Here is a 15,621-nt window from a genome sequence, read left to right as displayed (position 1 = left end):
GCGCTGTAATAGCGTCACGCTAACCGCTACACTACCGTGCTGCCCCAAGTGCAGGGTTTTTATAAATAAAATGTACCCGACCAAACTTCTACACTAATTGTAACAGTTATTGTGATTCTGATGCATACATCTTCAGTACTACATAATGGAATCAGGCAACATCCATTGGTTTCATTGTATTACATGCACTTAACTGATTAATGACTTGTGGAATGAGCCAGTATAGCCCAACAGTAGACACAGAGTCCTCTTGGTGCTTTTACCTAGAGGTTCTTAAAAACAGTTCAGTGTCAATAGGACTTGCCTTAAATTGAGGATGAGGATCTTGGAGCCAAGTCCTCTCATTAATTGCTTGATTTTCAGCACCTTTCTTAACTGGATACAGCAGCACTTTTGGTTATGATCAACCTTGCCTTTCTATAGCTTTGTGTACAAGGTAATAGATCTTGATCTTTCCCATTTAGCAAAGTGGGAATGGTGCAGTGCACAATGAAAGATGTCCTCACTACATAGATCATACTTTGTCTTCACTAGGACTGACTAATGGTTATTTTTCACTAATTTCTGTGGACGGACTGGTTTGTGATGTAGAGACTGAGAGCAACCTTCTGGGTCTGGTTGGCTCTGCACTGTACACTGAAATTCAGTAATAAGTATCATCTCATATATATAAAAAAAATTTCTTCGGTAGTGCATCGATTTGATGGGCTGTGAACAGCCCAGATGGCAAGAGCTGAGATGAATAATAAAGCACACACATCCTATTAATATTCAGAAGAAACAAACTCCCGCTCACAAATCTGCAGTAACTGAATTGGTGCTGCTTGTTGTGATGTTTTCCTGGTGACTGAGTTTGCAGCAATAATTTAGTTGCTCCATTCTCTTGGGTACAGAATGCATTTTGGTAGATGTGTTGTAGCCCTTCAGTCCAGCTGTACGGGTAAGACTGCCAGAAGGTAAATGGGAAGCACAGTAGTTAGTGGTGTTCTATTTTAAAACTGTGAAATTAAAGTGAAGGGCTTAGCGCTGTAGGATCAATGAAATGAACTCTTGGTGATGGGTTAATCTAAGCTTGGACCTTAAAAGCTGTAAGAAGGAATGAAAACAATAATCCTTAAAATAAACTGACTAGGAATAAAGAGGAATCTTTATTTCAGCAGAGTATAGGATTGGGTGTTTACAGGTGACAGAAGAGTCAATATTTGGGTTCTGACTAATTTTCCAGATTTGCAGTGGTGAGGATGTAAAGCTTTGCTTATTATAACTGGCTGCCTGTTTCACAATCCCTGGAATCCCTCCAAATCGATTCCCCTCTTGTAACACTAGGGAATTGCTCATAGCTCATTTTATTACAACACTCCTTCTAGCAGGCTTCTGAGGGAATTGGAACATACAATGTGGCTCTTCCCATCGCCGTTAAACGGATGGGCAAGCTAGGGCAGGCCACGAGCAGAAGGCAAATCAGCCTTGAATGCACTGCTGGGGCATGCATCTTGTGCAATACAAAGAGCTACTCATAACTATGATCAGTACCCAGCACAGGCATAATGGAACAGGTACAGAGTGATCTGTGGAGTAAAGATTAAAGGATGTTTGCAACAATTCTGGGAGTTGTTGGAGTAGATAGGGAAACTATTTCCACTGATGGGGAAGTGCAGAACAAACCAAGTAACATTAAAATCAGACCTAAGTTACTAATGACAAATGTCATTACTACTCGCAAAATTTTAGTTACAGGCCCAACCTTTTTACCTCTTTTGATAGAACTATCCTCTCATCCTGGGAATTAGCCTGGTGAATCTGCAATGCTGCTATTATCTTTCTTAGGTAAGGGGACCAGAACTGTGCATAGTACTCTAGATGTTGGCTCACCAACACCCTGTACAACTGTTAGAAAACGTCTCTGTTTCTAAACTTCAACTCCTTTGCAATAAAGGCCAATGCACCAGTTGCCGCCTTAATTACCTGCTACTTTTGCCTGCTAACTATTTGTGATTCATGCACAAGAAACCTAGATTCCTCTGTACTTCACTTGTTTGCAATCTCTCTCCATTGAGATAATAATCTGTGCTGGACCCATAACCCAGAGGTCAATGGATCAAAAACCATCCTCTGCTATTCTTCAGCTGAACATTTATGGGCAGGCATGGTAGTGTAGTGGTTAGCATGACACTATTATGGTGCCAGCAACCCGGGTTCAATTCTCGCCGCTGTCTGTAAGGAGTTTGTATGTTCTCCCTGTGTCTGCATGGGTTTCCTCCCACATTCCAAAGGCATACGGGTTAGGAAGTTGTGGGCATGCTACGTTGGCGCCAGAAGTGTGGTGACACTTGTGGGCTGCCCCCAGAACACTCTGCGCAAAAGATGCATTTCACTGTGTGTTTCAAGGTACATGTGACTAATTAAGATATCTATCTATCTATCTAATCTATCTTTTGATTCCTCTTACTGAAGTGCATGACCTCACACTTCCCCATATCAAACTCCATTTGCCAAGTTTTCACCTACTCACTCGATGTATCTCTATCCCATGGCAGAGTCACAATATCATCATCGTCCTTGGTTAATTGCCTACTGTAAAATTGCCCATAGTACAGGTGGGTAGCAGGAGAACAGTGGAGGGAAGTGGGATGGGGGTAGAGGGAGTTGATGGGCATGTGAGAGAGAATAGGATAGTAAGTGGGGAGAACGGAATACAAGGTCAGTGACTTTTAATGAGAACAGAAATGTTAACTATTTCTCTCTCCATGCATGCTGCCTGACCTGAGTATTTCCAGCACTTAGTTTTTATTTGGGGTGAAGAGTAGGAGAGCATACAGACAAGGTCAATGACAAGGAGAGGAGACACAAAGCAGTTGATAATGCAGGCGAATGCAAGGATACGGAAGGTGGCAAAGCAAACTATTTAATGGAAATTACTAAAGAAATTTGGAATAAAAATGCTGGAATGCTAGTTACTGTACTGGCCAACTTCCAGTCACCTGCCAGTTCATCTTTGGTTCTTGCTATCGAGTTCAACAACTTTAGATAATTAGCATTTCAGCATCTTTATTCTAAATGTTCTGGTAATTTTGGATAACTGTTGTGCATTTTTACCTCCTCTTGTCCTTTGTTATCTTGAATTATAGCCTTTTGGTTATGTAATCTCAAACAATGTTGGAAAAACTCTGCAGATCAGGCATCTTGTGCAGAGAGAGAAGCAGAATTAACATTTTGGGTTGATTATTGTGTCAGAACTGAGAAAAGTTGGAAATCAGCATGTTACAGCGTTGCAGAGAAATGGGAGGAATGGAGAGAACTGTGATAGGATGGACACTGGGGAGTGAGAAGACTGAATGATACACGTGGTGCCCACTAGCGAGGGCAGTGAATCACAGCTGATCTACCTGGAGGAGATGTAAAGGAAAGAAGTTAAATGAGGAGAGAGAAGAAAAAGAACAATTCTTGAACTGTGGGGTACAAAATACTGGAGCTGTTGAAAATCTGAAATAAAAGAGAATGCTGGAAATACTCAGCATCTGTTAACAGAGAAAAATTAGTTAATATTACAGATTGATGATCTTTCATCAGAACTGACATGTTCTGATACTAACTGGGAAGGCTTGTTATCTGAAACTTGAGTTCAATGTTAAGTCCTAAGGGCTGTAGCATAGTCAGAAGATGAGATGATGTTCCTTCTTTGTTAGAACAATGTAAAAGCCGAGTGGTAGAGAGGCCAGAGTGGATGGAGAATTAAGGTGACAAGCAGCAGCAAGCACAGAATACAGACTGAATGGAGTTGTTTTGAAAAGCAGTCACACAATCTGTGTTTGCTTTCTCCAACAAGGGAGACCATATTATTATGAGCATCAACTGCAATGTCCTCAATTGGAATTACAAATTAATTGTTGCTTTACTTGGAAGGAGCGTTTGGGTCCTTCGAAAGTGGGAGAGGAAGAGGTAAAAGGACAAGTGGGAAGGTGCCCTGAAAAGGGGGGGAGGGAATGATGGTGGTGATGGAACAGTGAATCCGAGAGTCTTAAAAGTAATGGATACTGTGAATGCTTCCTGTAGCAACTCCATTCCATTTTACCAGTTTCGAGTTGAGTTTACTGTCATATGTACAAGTACATGTATGCACAGGTGCAGTGAAAAACTTACTTGCAGCAGCATCACAGGCACACAGCATCATATAAGTAGCCTTCACAAGAAAAACATAAATCAAACACAAATTATGCACAATTTTTACAGGAAGAACACAATTAGAACAAAAAAAAAAGTCAGTTTTAGTGCAAGGTGATCAAAGTGGTCATGGTGTTGCTAAACCGTAGTGATCAAGGTTGTGCCGGTTGGTTCAAGAACCAAATGGTTGAAGGGAAGTAGTTGTTCTTGAACCTGGTGGTGTGGGTCTTCAGGTTTCTGTATCTCCTGCCCAATGGTAGCTGCAAGAAGATGGCATGGCCCAAATGGTGGGGATCTTTGATGATGGATGTTGCCTTCTTGAAGCAGCGCCTCCTGTGGATACTACCAATAGTGGGGAGGGATGTGCCTGTGATGTATTGGGCTGAGTCTACTACTCTCTGCAGCTTCTTACATTCCTGCGCATTTGAATTGCTGTATCAGACTATGATGCATACCAGTCAGGATACTCTCAACATTACATATGTGTTCTGATGAAGACACACCAGAGCTTCTGAGATGTCTTCCTTCTTCCCTAACCATGCCTTCCCTAAATTCAACAGTGCTCTCAACTGTGTTCCATTTCCCATATTTCTAGCCTCAGATCCTCACCATCCACCCAGAGCAAGGTTAGGTACTGCTCGTCTTCATCTCCCCCGCAACCCCCCCATTAACCTCCATGTTATGAGTCAACCTCCCTGTTTTCTACCACCTTTATCATAATGCCACCAAGCATAACTTCCCCTCTCAGCATTCTGAAAATACCATTCCCTCCACAAATCTCCGGTTTCCCTTCCATCTCCACCAGCACCGATGCCCCCTCTCATGGTACCTTCCCATGTAACACCTGCCCTTTTACCTCTTCCCATCCCACCATCCAGCGATACCAAGTGAAGCATCAATTCACTTATACTGGTCCCATTGTAGCTTTCATATTCCTATATCAGTATTCTTAATTTGAAAATTGCAGGTTTGATAAGAAGTGGAGAAAAATTGCAGAAGTGGTGGTGATCATTGGCAACATCTTCAGTGTCAATATTTGACCCAGTGATGTCGAGATGTCACAAAGACACAGGACATCATCAATAAGGTGCTTCAGTGAAAATCTCCATTGATGAAAATCACAAGGCCATGCACTTTACATTGGTCCAAATGTTTCAAGCCCAAAAAAGCTTGACGTGTGGGAATCTTTCTTGCCACTGGTATAGGATCTCTTCTCCCTTCTTGGCCCTTGCCCTCAATATACACCTGCCTTTGGGTGTCCTGCTGAGCTACCAACTGCTCAGAGGTGTTTTTTTTTAATTTATTCATATTTTGGGATCTGGAGTCACTGACATGTAGCCCTTGAGAAGATAATGGTGAGCAGCATCCCTGAACCTTTGCAGTCCGTCTGGTAGAGGCAAAGGACTGGCAATACAAAGACTTAGCATGGAGCATTGAAGAAATAAGCTGAGTTTAAACTACCTGCTGTAGCGGACAATGGGGAGGTGAGGTTAGACTACTTGTTAAATGCAAACAAATTCCTTAACTTGCATTTTGTCTCTGCTTTTGTTTTTCAGCCGACATTATTTCAACGGTAGAATTCAACAGCACAGGAGAACTGCTAGCGACAGGGGACAAGGGGGGTCGAGTTGTAATATTTCAGAGGGAGCAGGAGGTGAGTTATTCTGAAAAGCCAGCATGTCTGTTTTGTTCCTATTAGGCAGGATCCTGCTGATTTCCAAGCCGCATTGTTATCGAACCTTAAAGCTTCCCAAGGAGTGATTTGGAAAATGTATTCCTGTATCTGACGCGCTAACTTTTTTCCCCTCAGGCTTTTACGAGGCTGCATTTTAATATCCTTCTTAATACTGACAGATCTGTTGCAGCTGTCAAACTGTGCATGCCTTTTCTTTCATAGTGCAAGTATGTGGTTTCTTTAAGTATTCATGCAAAGAGAGCGGAACCAAGAAACCATTGTAATCTGGGTCAGAAGATAGTGGGCTTGAGTCAGTTCCAGGGACTTGAGCTCAAAATCTTGGCGTGAAACATCAAAATGAAGCCCTCTTTCCTGTCAGAGTGTTATAAAATATCCTATTTTGCTATTTAAAGAAAGGAAGTTTGTTCTCCCTGATGCCCTTATCATATCAAACCCTGAACCAACTCATTACAAGTGAACATCCTATCATTTATGCACTCCTGTTTGTGGATTCTTGTACCATTTGGCTGCGTATTTTCTACAGTACAGTATTCAGAAATTTTCACTGGCTGTAAATCATGTTGGACATCTTGAGGTTGTGAGAAGTGCTGTAGAACCTTACTCTCTAATTGTTTTACAGCCAGTCCATAACAGTTGACTTAAGATTGGGTGAGTTCATTTAGTGTGTTACAGATTATTAACAGATGGTCAGTTTAATGGTTGTACATAGTAAAACCTATGGATTTCAGCCAGATCAGCAATAGGGTCTCAGACTGGATAGAACATTGGCAGGCTGGAGCAGTGACAGAACAGGCAGCTTTCTCATGATCAGGACACTGCTGGCTTTGGTAGTACACATCACAAGTGCAGCAGGACTGAGCAGAGTTGTGACTGCTTCATAGTTGGAGAGGTAGCCAACAGTTACACACCCTGTGGATGAAATTTCAGCTTCCTCCACCAGCCAGAATATTGGAAGTGTGTGAAAGGGCCATCCAATCTACAGCTCTCTGCTTTGTACTCACAGATGGAGTGGGAAGGTCCTCCCAACGAATGCAGCAGAGTAATTCCCTGATTCCTCAGGAACAATATCCAAGCCAGCACCTGAACAGGAAATTAGGAGGGGTTCACACACCCCCAGAATCCCATCATACCCACGCCCACAGTTAGCCTCTCCACATCCAGAGTATCTCACAAGCTCCATGCCTCCTGCAGTCCAGTGGTGTGGTCCCTGTGGTGACACAGTGATGAGGCCTGACCCCGAATATCACTGACAGCCTTTCACAGCTGGCTGAGTGTTGCCAAGCCTTTGCCAGTTGTCGAAGCTGTAACTGATTTTTCTAGTTTTTACATTTCTCTGACATTTAAAAATATTTAATGCAAAATTGTAGATAATTAAAAGCAGATTGCAAATTCAAAGAACAAAAGTTAAAGTTAGCTGAAAATGTCTAATTACACTTATTTTGCTTTATAGAGTCATACAGCACGGAAACAGGTCCTTTGGCCCAACTGGTCCATGCTGACCAAAATATACCAACCAAGCTAGTTCCATTTGCCAGCATTTGGCCAATAACCTTCTAAACCTTTCCTTTATGTACCTGTTCAACTGACTTTTAAAAGTTGTTATTGTACCTGCCTCAACCACCTCCTCTGGCAGCTCATTCCATATACTCACCACCGTCTAGATGAAAAAGTTGCCCCTCAGATTCCTACTAAATTTCTCCCCTCTCACCTTAAACCTATGCCCTCTAGTTCTTGATTCCCCAACCCTGGGAAAAAGGCTGAGTGCATTCACCCTATCTATGCCCGTCATGATTTTATACACCTCTATAAGATCATCTCTCAGTCTCCTGCGCTCCAAGGAAAAAGTGCTAGCCCATCCAACCTCTCCCTGTAACTCAGTCCCTTGAGTATTGGCAACATCCTTCCAGATCTTTTCTGTACTCTTTCAAGCTTAATAATATCTTTCCTATAGCAGGCTGACCAAAACTGAACACAATACTCCAAGTGCTGCCTCACCAGCATCATGTAGAACTGTGCCATAATCTCCCAACTTCTATACTCAGTGCCCTGACTAACAAAGGCCAGCATGCCAAAAGCTTTCTTCACCACCCTGTCTACCTGTGATGCCACTTACAGGGAACCATGTACCTGAACTCCAAGATCCTTCTGTTCTACAACATTCCCCAAGGCCCTACCATTCAGTGTGAACTTTACTGTAGTGTTTTTCATTTATAGCTTTTTAAAGAGGTAACTCATTTAACCATATTGTCTCCTACAGTTGCTAATGAGATGAATGAGATTTCAGATCCATTGGATCTGCTGCAGGATCCCAGAGATGATTAACACTGCGGTATCTTACAGATACTGGGCTCCATGAGTTTATGTGGGGTCCACCAATGGACCAAGGCTACAGACATCCCCATTCTCACCATGAATAAATGCAAGTCACAGGACTCCTGCGCTTGACTGTGCATGATGTTGCAGATTGTGTGGCTGAGTGTCATTGGTTCCAATCGGAACAGCAGCCAGACCTGACCAAGGATTATCTCTGAGGAATTGCCTTTTTCTGTGCTGCAAATTCTGTGTGGCAGTATGTGCAAAATCATGTGCTGCAGTGAGCACTTCAGTTGTCTGGGATGCAGTTGCAGTGAATTAACTCTGGGGTTTGGCGCTCCAAGTTAGCTGTTTGTAAGTCCTGAAAATGCAGAAGCCGAAAACAGGAAATGCTGTTAACACGTTGCACTCCCATGATGAACCCCATGGGTTGTGCTCCTTGTTTATCTGTGGCCCCTGGGGTGTTTTCTAGATCTGGGAGCTTCAGTTTATGCTGGGACGGTTCAAAAGTGAGATGCCCACTGATTGAAGTCATTAGGTGCACACCTGACGCTGGGAAAATATCGGATGAGGAATTGTGGATCCCAGGCTGTCCAATTTCAAGATTGGAGTGATTTCACCCAGGAATGATTGCTAAATCAACATACCTTGCGATACATTGCTCTTGAATTGCATGTCTCTTATTAAAATCAGGGATCTGAGATCCAATTCCTAGGCAAACCTGTTGTAAGTGGAAAGCTAAACTGGTGAGAGAACAGGCTGATAATAAAGGAATCAAAAACAAAAGGAGGAGAAGGCACTAATGACCCATAACCCAAAAACAGAACACAGCCAGTGCTGCAGGCCAAGCCTCTGGCATTAAAACCTGGAATTCAGGAGAGGCTTCTTCACCCAGCGAATGGTAAGAATGTCACATGGAGTGCTTGAGGCAAAGAGCAAAGATGCATTTAAGGGGAATCTTCAAACATATGTGTGCAAAAGAGAGGAAATGAAATGATGTAGAGTAATACAGCGTGGAAACAGGCCCTTCAGCCCAACATATCTCTGCCAATCATCAACCACCCATTTACACTAATCCTACACTTAACCAGTTTCTATTCTCTCTACATTCCCAACAGATTGCCCCAGATTCTACCACTCATCTACACACTAGGGGCAATTTTCAGTGGCCATTTAATCTACCAATTGGCATGTCTTTGGGATACCAGAGCTCCCAGAAGAATCTCGAGTGGAACATGTGTTAACTCCACGCAGACAGCACCGGATGTCAGGTTCAAACCTGGGTCATTGGAGCTGTGAGGGAGCAGCTCCACTAGCTGCTATGTTGAACTGCCCACAATATGTTAGTGGGTTAGATGGAGGGGGGAGGAGGAGGTTCAAGTGCAGCATGAAGGGGAGTGTTAGCCACTTGGACCAAGTGCCTGTTCTATGCCATGCATTCTACATTGTCTTGTGTATAGTACAATGGTTCCTCTAAAATGAAATCTCTGGCATCATTTTCCAACAGGGCATTGAGTATAGGAGTTGGGACATTATGCTGCAGTTGTACAAGTCATTGGTAAGACCACATATGGAGTACTGTGTACAGTTTTGGTCACCCTGTTATAGGAAAGGATGTGGTTAAACTGGAAAGAGTGCAGAAAAGATTTATGAGGATGTTGCCAGGACTAGAGGGCCTGAGAAAGGGAGAGGTTGGCCAGGCTTGGTCTTTATTCCTTGGAACGTAGGAGAATGAGGGGCGACCTTATAGAAGTGTTTAAAATTATGAGGCATAGATAAGGTGGATGGTAACAGTCTTTTCCCCAGGGTAGGGGAGTCAAAACCTAAGGGGCATAGGTTTAGGGTGAGAGGGGAAATATTTAAAAGGGACCTGAAGGGCAACTTTTTCATGCAGAGGGTGGTGAGTATACGGAATGAGCTGCCAGAGAAAGTGGTTGAAGCAGGTACAATAATATCATTTAACAAGCACTTGGATAGGTACATGGAGGGGTGGGGCCTAGAGGGATATGGGCCAAATGCAGGAAATTGGGCCTAGTTGGGTGGGCACCATGGTCAGCATTGACTGGTTGGGCCTAAGGGCTTGTATACATGCTGTATTGCTCTATGACTCTAACAGTACAAAATGGTCTCCAAGTTAGAATAGGCTGTACCAATTTGGAATGACATACAGCAACAACAGTCCAATTCCACCCTTTGTATCAGTTTGAATCAAAGAACTGAAATTCCTACTGCCACCTTGGGGCTAAGCTTCCCTGTGAGGGAGGCTGATTGGAAATTCACTACTAATTGCTGATGCATCCTATTTAATGTTCATTCTTCAGATTAGTTGCCAGTAAGGCCAGCACTTGTGGTTGACCCTCTTGTTGGGTTCGCAAAGGTGTTGGTGGGCTTCTTCCTTTGAAGCACTGCAGTCCATGTGGTGGAGATATCACTGCATTGCTCTTGGTCAGGGTTGTCCAAGACCTTGACCCAGAACAGTTGAAAGAAAAGTGATCTATGACCAAGTGATCTAAAGGGGAACTTAGAGGTGCCCATCCCATGAATCTGCTGCCATCAAACTTCTAGGTGGTGCAGGTCACAAGATGTTTAGGGAAATGAATGGAGAGATTGGTTTCCAAACTCGGCTATCCTGGAGGTTTTATTTATCAGCAACACCCAAGATGCTGGAGGAACTCAGTTGATCTGGCAGCATCTGTGGACGGAAATGGACAGTCGACATTTTGGGTTGAGACCCTTCGTCTGGACTGAAAGGTAGAGGGGAGCTGACCATTATAAGGAGGTGAGGCGATTGGCAGATCCAGGTGAGGAGGGGTGACAGGCAGATGGAGGAGGGAAGAATGGAAGTAGTACCAGAGGCTGGGAGGTGATAGGTGGAGGCAACAAAGGCCTGCAGATGATGGAATTCAGTAGGAATGAAATGTAGAGTTTGGAACTAAATAAGGGAGGTGAGGTGGGCAGATGGGGGTTTGTTTTGGCTCCAGATTCCAGCACCTGCAGTCTCTAGTGTCTCCGTTTTATTCACAGCATTTTTGCTGAGGCAAAAAGAAATATTCTCAGATTAGCCTCCGAAGTAACAGCCATTCTGCCGTTTTTAAATCTATCGCTTGATTTTCCACCTTAGTTTTCTTCCCTCAGTCACTTGTCTCCTAAGTCCAGTTGGGATTGGAGCAAAATGGCTGCAGGTGTTGGAAATCTGTGACAAGATGCTGGAAACACTCAGCAGGCCAGGCAGCATCAATGAGGAGAGAGGCAGAGTTAACATTTCAGGTCAAAGGCCTTTCAGTGGAACTGGAAAAGTGAGAAAACAAATGTGTGTTCAGCTGGAAGGAGAGATCATGATGTGAACCAAAGTTGTCAAGGTAATGATTACTTTAAAAAGTCTCAGAGATGGTAGAGGGGAAATGAAAAGAAACAAATAAAAACTGTGAGGTACAGCCACATCTATGGAGAAAGACCAGAAACCTGAAATTGTTAAATTTAATATCGAGTCCTGAGGGTGCAACATACCCAGATGAAAATGAAGTGCTGCTCCTTGAGCTTACAGTGGACATTGTTGAATAACGTAGGAGGCTGAAGGTGGTGAGGTTTTCTCTCCCCACATTCAATGAGATCTTTAACCTCAGGGTCACTTTATGCACTATCCCCATATCCCTCGATTCCCTTAATTTCTAAAAACCCATCAATCTCTGTCATAAATATACTCAGCGACTGAGCCTCCACAGCTCTCTTGGGTAGAGTGTTCCAAAGGTTCACCACCACCTGGCTAAAGAAATGTCTTCTCATCTCTAATCTAAATGGACAACCCTTACTTTTGAGATCAGAGGAAACATAAATCCTGCATCTTCCTTGTCAGGTACTGTTTAAATGAGATCACCTCTTGTGCTTCTCAACTTTAGACACTGTAGACCCAGACTACATAATATCTCCTCATGGAGTAATACCCACCCCCATCCCAGGAATCAGTTTGGTGAACCTTTGTTGCACTCTCTCCATCACAAGTATATTTTTCCTTAGAGATGGAGACCAGACTTGTACACAATATTCCAGGCACAGACTTGCTCGAGCCCTGTATAATTCCCACAATACATGTTCTGTATTCAATCCTCTTGCAAGAAGGCCAACATACTGTTTGGCTTCCTAATTATTTGCTGGACCTGCAGAATAACTTTCAGTGATTTGTGTACAAGAACACATGGGTCCCTCTGAAAACCAACACCATTTAAAAAAACCCACACCAGTGCCTCTACTTTCTCAGAAGACTAAGGAAATTCAGCATGTCCCTGATGACTCTCGCCAATTCTTACAGATACACCATAGAAAGCATCCTGTCCAAATGCATCACAGCTTGGTATGGCAACTGCTCTGCCCAAGGCCACAAGAAATTGAAGAGAGTTGTGAACACAGCCCAGTCCATCATGCAAACCAGTCTCCCCTCCATTGACTCCGTCTATACTTCCCACTGCCTCGGTAAAGCAGCCAACATAATCAAGGACCCATCCCAACCTGGCCATTCTCTCTTCTCCCCTCTTCTATCAGACAGAAGATACAAAAGCCTAAGAGCACGTACCACCAGACTCAAGGACAGCATCTATCCCGTTGTTATCAGACTTGAACAGACCTCTCATATTGCTAAAAGATGAACTCTTGATCTCTCAATCTACCTCGTCATGGCCCTTGCACTTTATTTGTCTATCTGTATTGCACTTTCTCTGTAACTGTAACACTATATTTTGCATTCTGTTTTCCTTTTTACTACCTTAATGTAACTATGTATGGCATGATCTCTCTGGATAGCACGCAGACAAAAGATTTTCACTGTATCTCGGTACATTGACAATAATAAACCAATTACCAATACTTTTTTAAATCTCTTGCTGCCATTCAAATCCAAAAGTCAATCATTATCTCCTTGAACACACTCAGAACCAGGCACAGATAATCCCATTCGGGAAAAGAACTCCAAATATTAAATAACTGAAAATTGAACTTTTTTTCTGCACTGCAAAATTTACACCATCCTTTGAGAAGTTAGGAAGGTTCTAGCCATTGTTTTCCAAATCTCGCTGGCTAGAGTCATAAGAAATAAAAGCAGGATATGGCCTCTCAAGCTTCTCCCCTATTCATTAAGATCATGGCTAATCTTTTACCTCAGCATTGCTTTCCTTCTCCAACCTCATATCCTTTATTCCTTTAATAAACAGAAGTCTATTGATCTGTATCTTCAATATACTTGAAGCCTCCTGGGCCCCCTGATCTAAAGATTCAACATCATCTGGGAGAAGAAATGTTACTTCATCTCAGTCCTGAATGACTGACCTCCTCATGTTGAGACTCTGTCCTCTCGTTCCAGACACCCCAGCCAGGGAAACTTCATTCCTGCATTTCACCTGTTAAGCCCCCAGAGGATTTAGTATGTTTTACTGAGACCATAACTCACTCTTCACCAGGATGCTGCCTGGATTAGCTATAAGGAGTGTTTGGACAAACCTGAGCAATACACAAAAAGTGCTGGAGGAACTCAGCAGGTCAGGCAGCATCCATGAATGGAAATAAACAGTTGATGTTTCGGGCCGAGATCCTTCATCAGGACTGGAAAGGAAGAGGGCAGAAGCCAGAATAAGAAGGGGTTGGGGGGGAGCACACGCAGGCAGGTGATAGGTGAGTCCAGGTGAGAGGTGGGTGGGGGAGGGAGGAGAAAATGTAATAAACTGAGAGGTGATAGGTAGAAGAGGCCAAGGGCTGAAAAGCAAGGAGGACAAACTTGGATTGTTTACTTTGGCATGTAAGAGGCTGAGGGGATACCTCATAGAAGTATATAAAATTATGAGAGGCATAGATGGGGTAGATAGAGTCTTTCTCCCAGGGTAAAAATGTCGAATACAAGAGGGCATAGGTTTGAGGTGAGGGGAGGGGGGGTGGAGTTTAAAGGTGATGTGCGGGCAGGTCTTTTACACGAAAATGGTAGGTGCCTGGAACAGGCTGCCAAGGGTGGTGGTGGTGTTTCAGAGGCCTTTAGACAGACACATGAACATGCAGGGACTGTAGGGATATGATTGGATTTGTTTAATTTGGCATCATGGTCAGCACAGGCATTGTGGGCCAATGGGCCTGTTCCTGTGCTGTACCGTTCTATATTCTTCTGAACTCGAGAAAGTACAGTACTTGGTTTTCCCCTGATAGGGCAATTCCTGAATCTATGTGGTGAAACTTTGTGGCACTTTCACAATTGTAAGTAAGTCCTCAAGTAGAGAAATCAGACCAACATGAGATATTCCAAGGATCTCACCAGGATCCTTTATAATTTCAGTAAGACATTCCTATTCTTGTACTCAAATGCTCTTGCAATAAAGGCCAACATAGCATTTGTTTTCTTATTGTTTGATGTACCTGCTGGCTAATTGTTGTGATGCGTGAGCATGGACACTCTTTTCCACTGAACACCAATCCTTTCCAATCTCTCACCATTTAAAAAATATTCTGCTTTTCTATTTCATTTACCGAAGGAAATGACTTCCCAGTTTTCCACATTATATTCCAACACTCATGTCCTTGGTCATTCACTTTGTCATTCTATACCTACTTGAAGCTCCTCTGTATCCTCTTCACAACTTATGCTGCTTTGCTCAATCTCTCCTCTTAAGACAATCCCATCATCCCAGGAATGAATCCATTCCATCAGTGCTATGCTATTTCGATCTAAATCTTTCTCCAGGTACAGAGATCAAAACTGCACACTTTTCTCCAAATGTGGTCTCTCCAAAACCCTGTACGACTGGGGGAAGTCTTCTGTACTTTTGTTTCCAAACCCATGCAATAAAGGCCAACATACTACTTGCATTCCTGGTTGTTTTCTGTAGCTGCACATTAATCTACCGCATTTCATTAACCAACACTCTTACATCTCTCTAGACACACAACATTTATTACATTTAGTTTTTAGAAAATATCCCACTGGAGTAGATGACCTTTGATTTCCCCATTTCATACAATGCTGCCTTCTTGTCAACGTGTTTAATCTATTCATGTCTGGAGGTTCTGTGCTTACTCTTCACAGGTTATTTTCACACCTAGCTTTGTTAGGTCAGCAGCTGGGAATTAGTTGCAGTCTCTTTTCTCATCTGTGCCCTTAGACTCCTGTATTAGTCTTTGTGGTATTCCTAAGGAAATTCATCAGGGTTGAGGATGATTTGCTTACATTCCAGTTCTGCAGGTTCTGAGGTGGTTGACGAGACCAATATGGAATCCACAGACACTCTCAAAGATGGGCAGGATGTGGCTCATTGGGCGAGTGGGTGGATAGTTTGTAAGCTTCTCCGCTTCCTCTACTGCTTACACAGGGCTTCTGTATGCTCCTAATGCATGGCCTTGAGGTTCTCAATACGATCCCGAGTACTCCCTCTCCTAATTAAGAAGGCAAGACTCCATGAATCAGGAAGGATGTTATGTCAGAA

General features: G+C 43.2%; 1 protein-coding gene across 3 annotated transcripts in view; it reads left to right on the top strand.

Moving 5' to 3' along the window:
- LOC127569518 (serine/threonine-protein phosphatase 2A 55 kDa regulatory subunit B beta isoform) overlaps positions 1-15,621 on the top strand; it is a 493,802-nt gene that overhangs the window by 381,794 nt on the left and 96,387 nt on the right. For all 3 annotated transcript variants that reach the window (XM_052014239.1, XM_052014240.1, XM_052014241.1), the window contains one exon: positions 5,718-5,815. In XM_052014239.1, coding sequence (XP_051870199.1) covers positions 5,718-5,815 — 98 coding nt within the window. The remainder of the gene's footprint in view (positions 1-5,717; positions 5,816-15,621) is intronic.

Source organism: Pristis pectinata, chromosome 4, assembly GCF_009764475.1.
Source record: "Pristis pectinata isolate sPriPec2 chromosome 4, sPriPec2.1.pri, whole genome shotgun sequence".
NCBI lineage: Eukaryota > Metazoa > Chordata > Chondrichthyes > Rhinopristiformes > Pristidae > Pristis > Pristis pectinata.
This window is presented reverse-complemented; position numbering and strand designations above follow the sequence as displayed.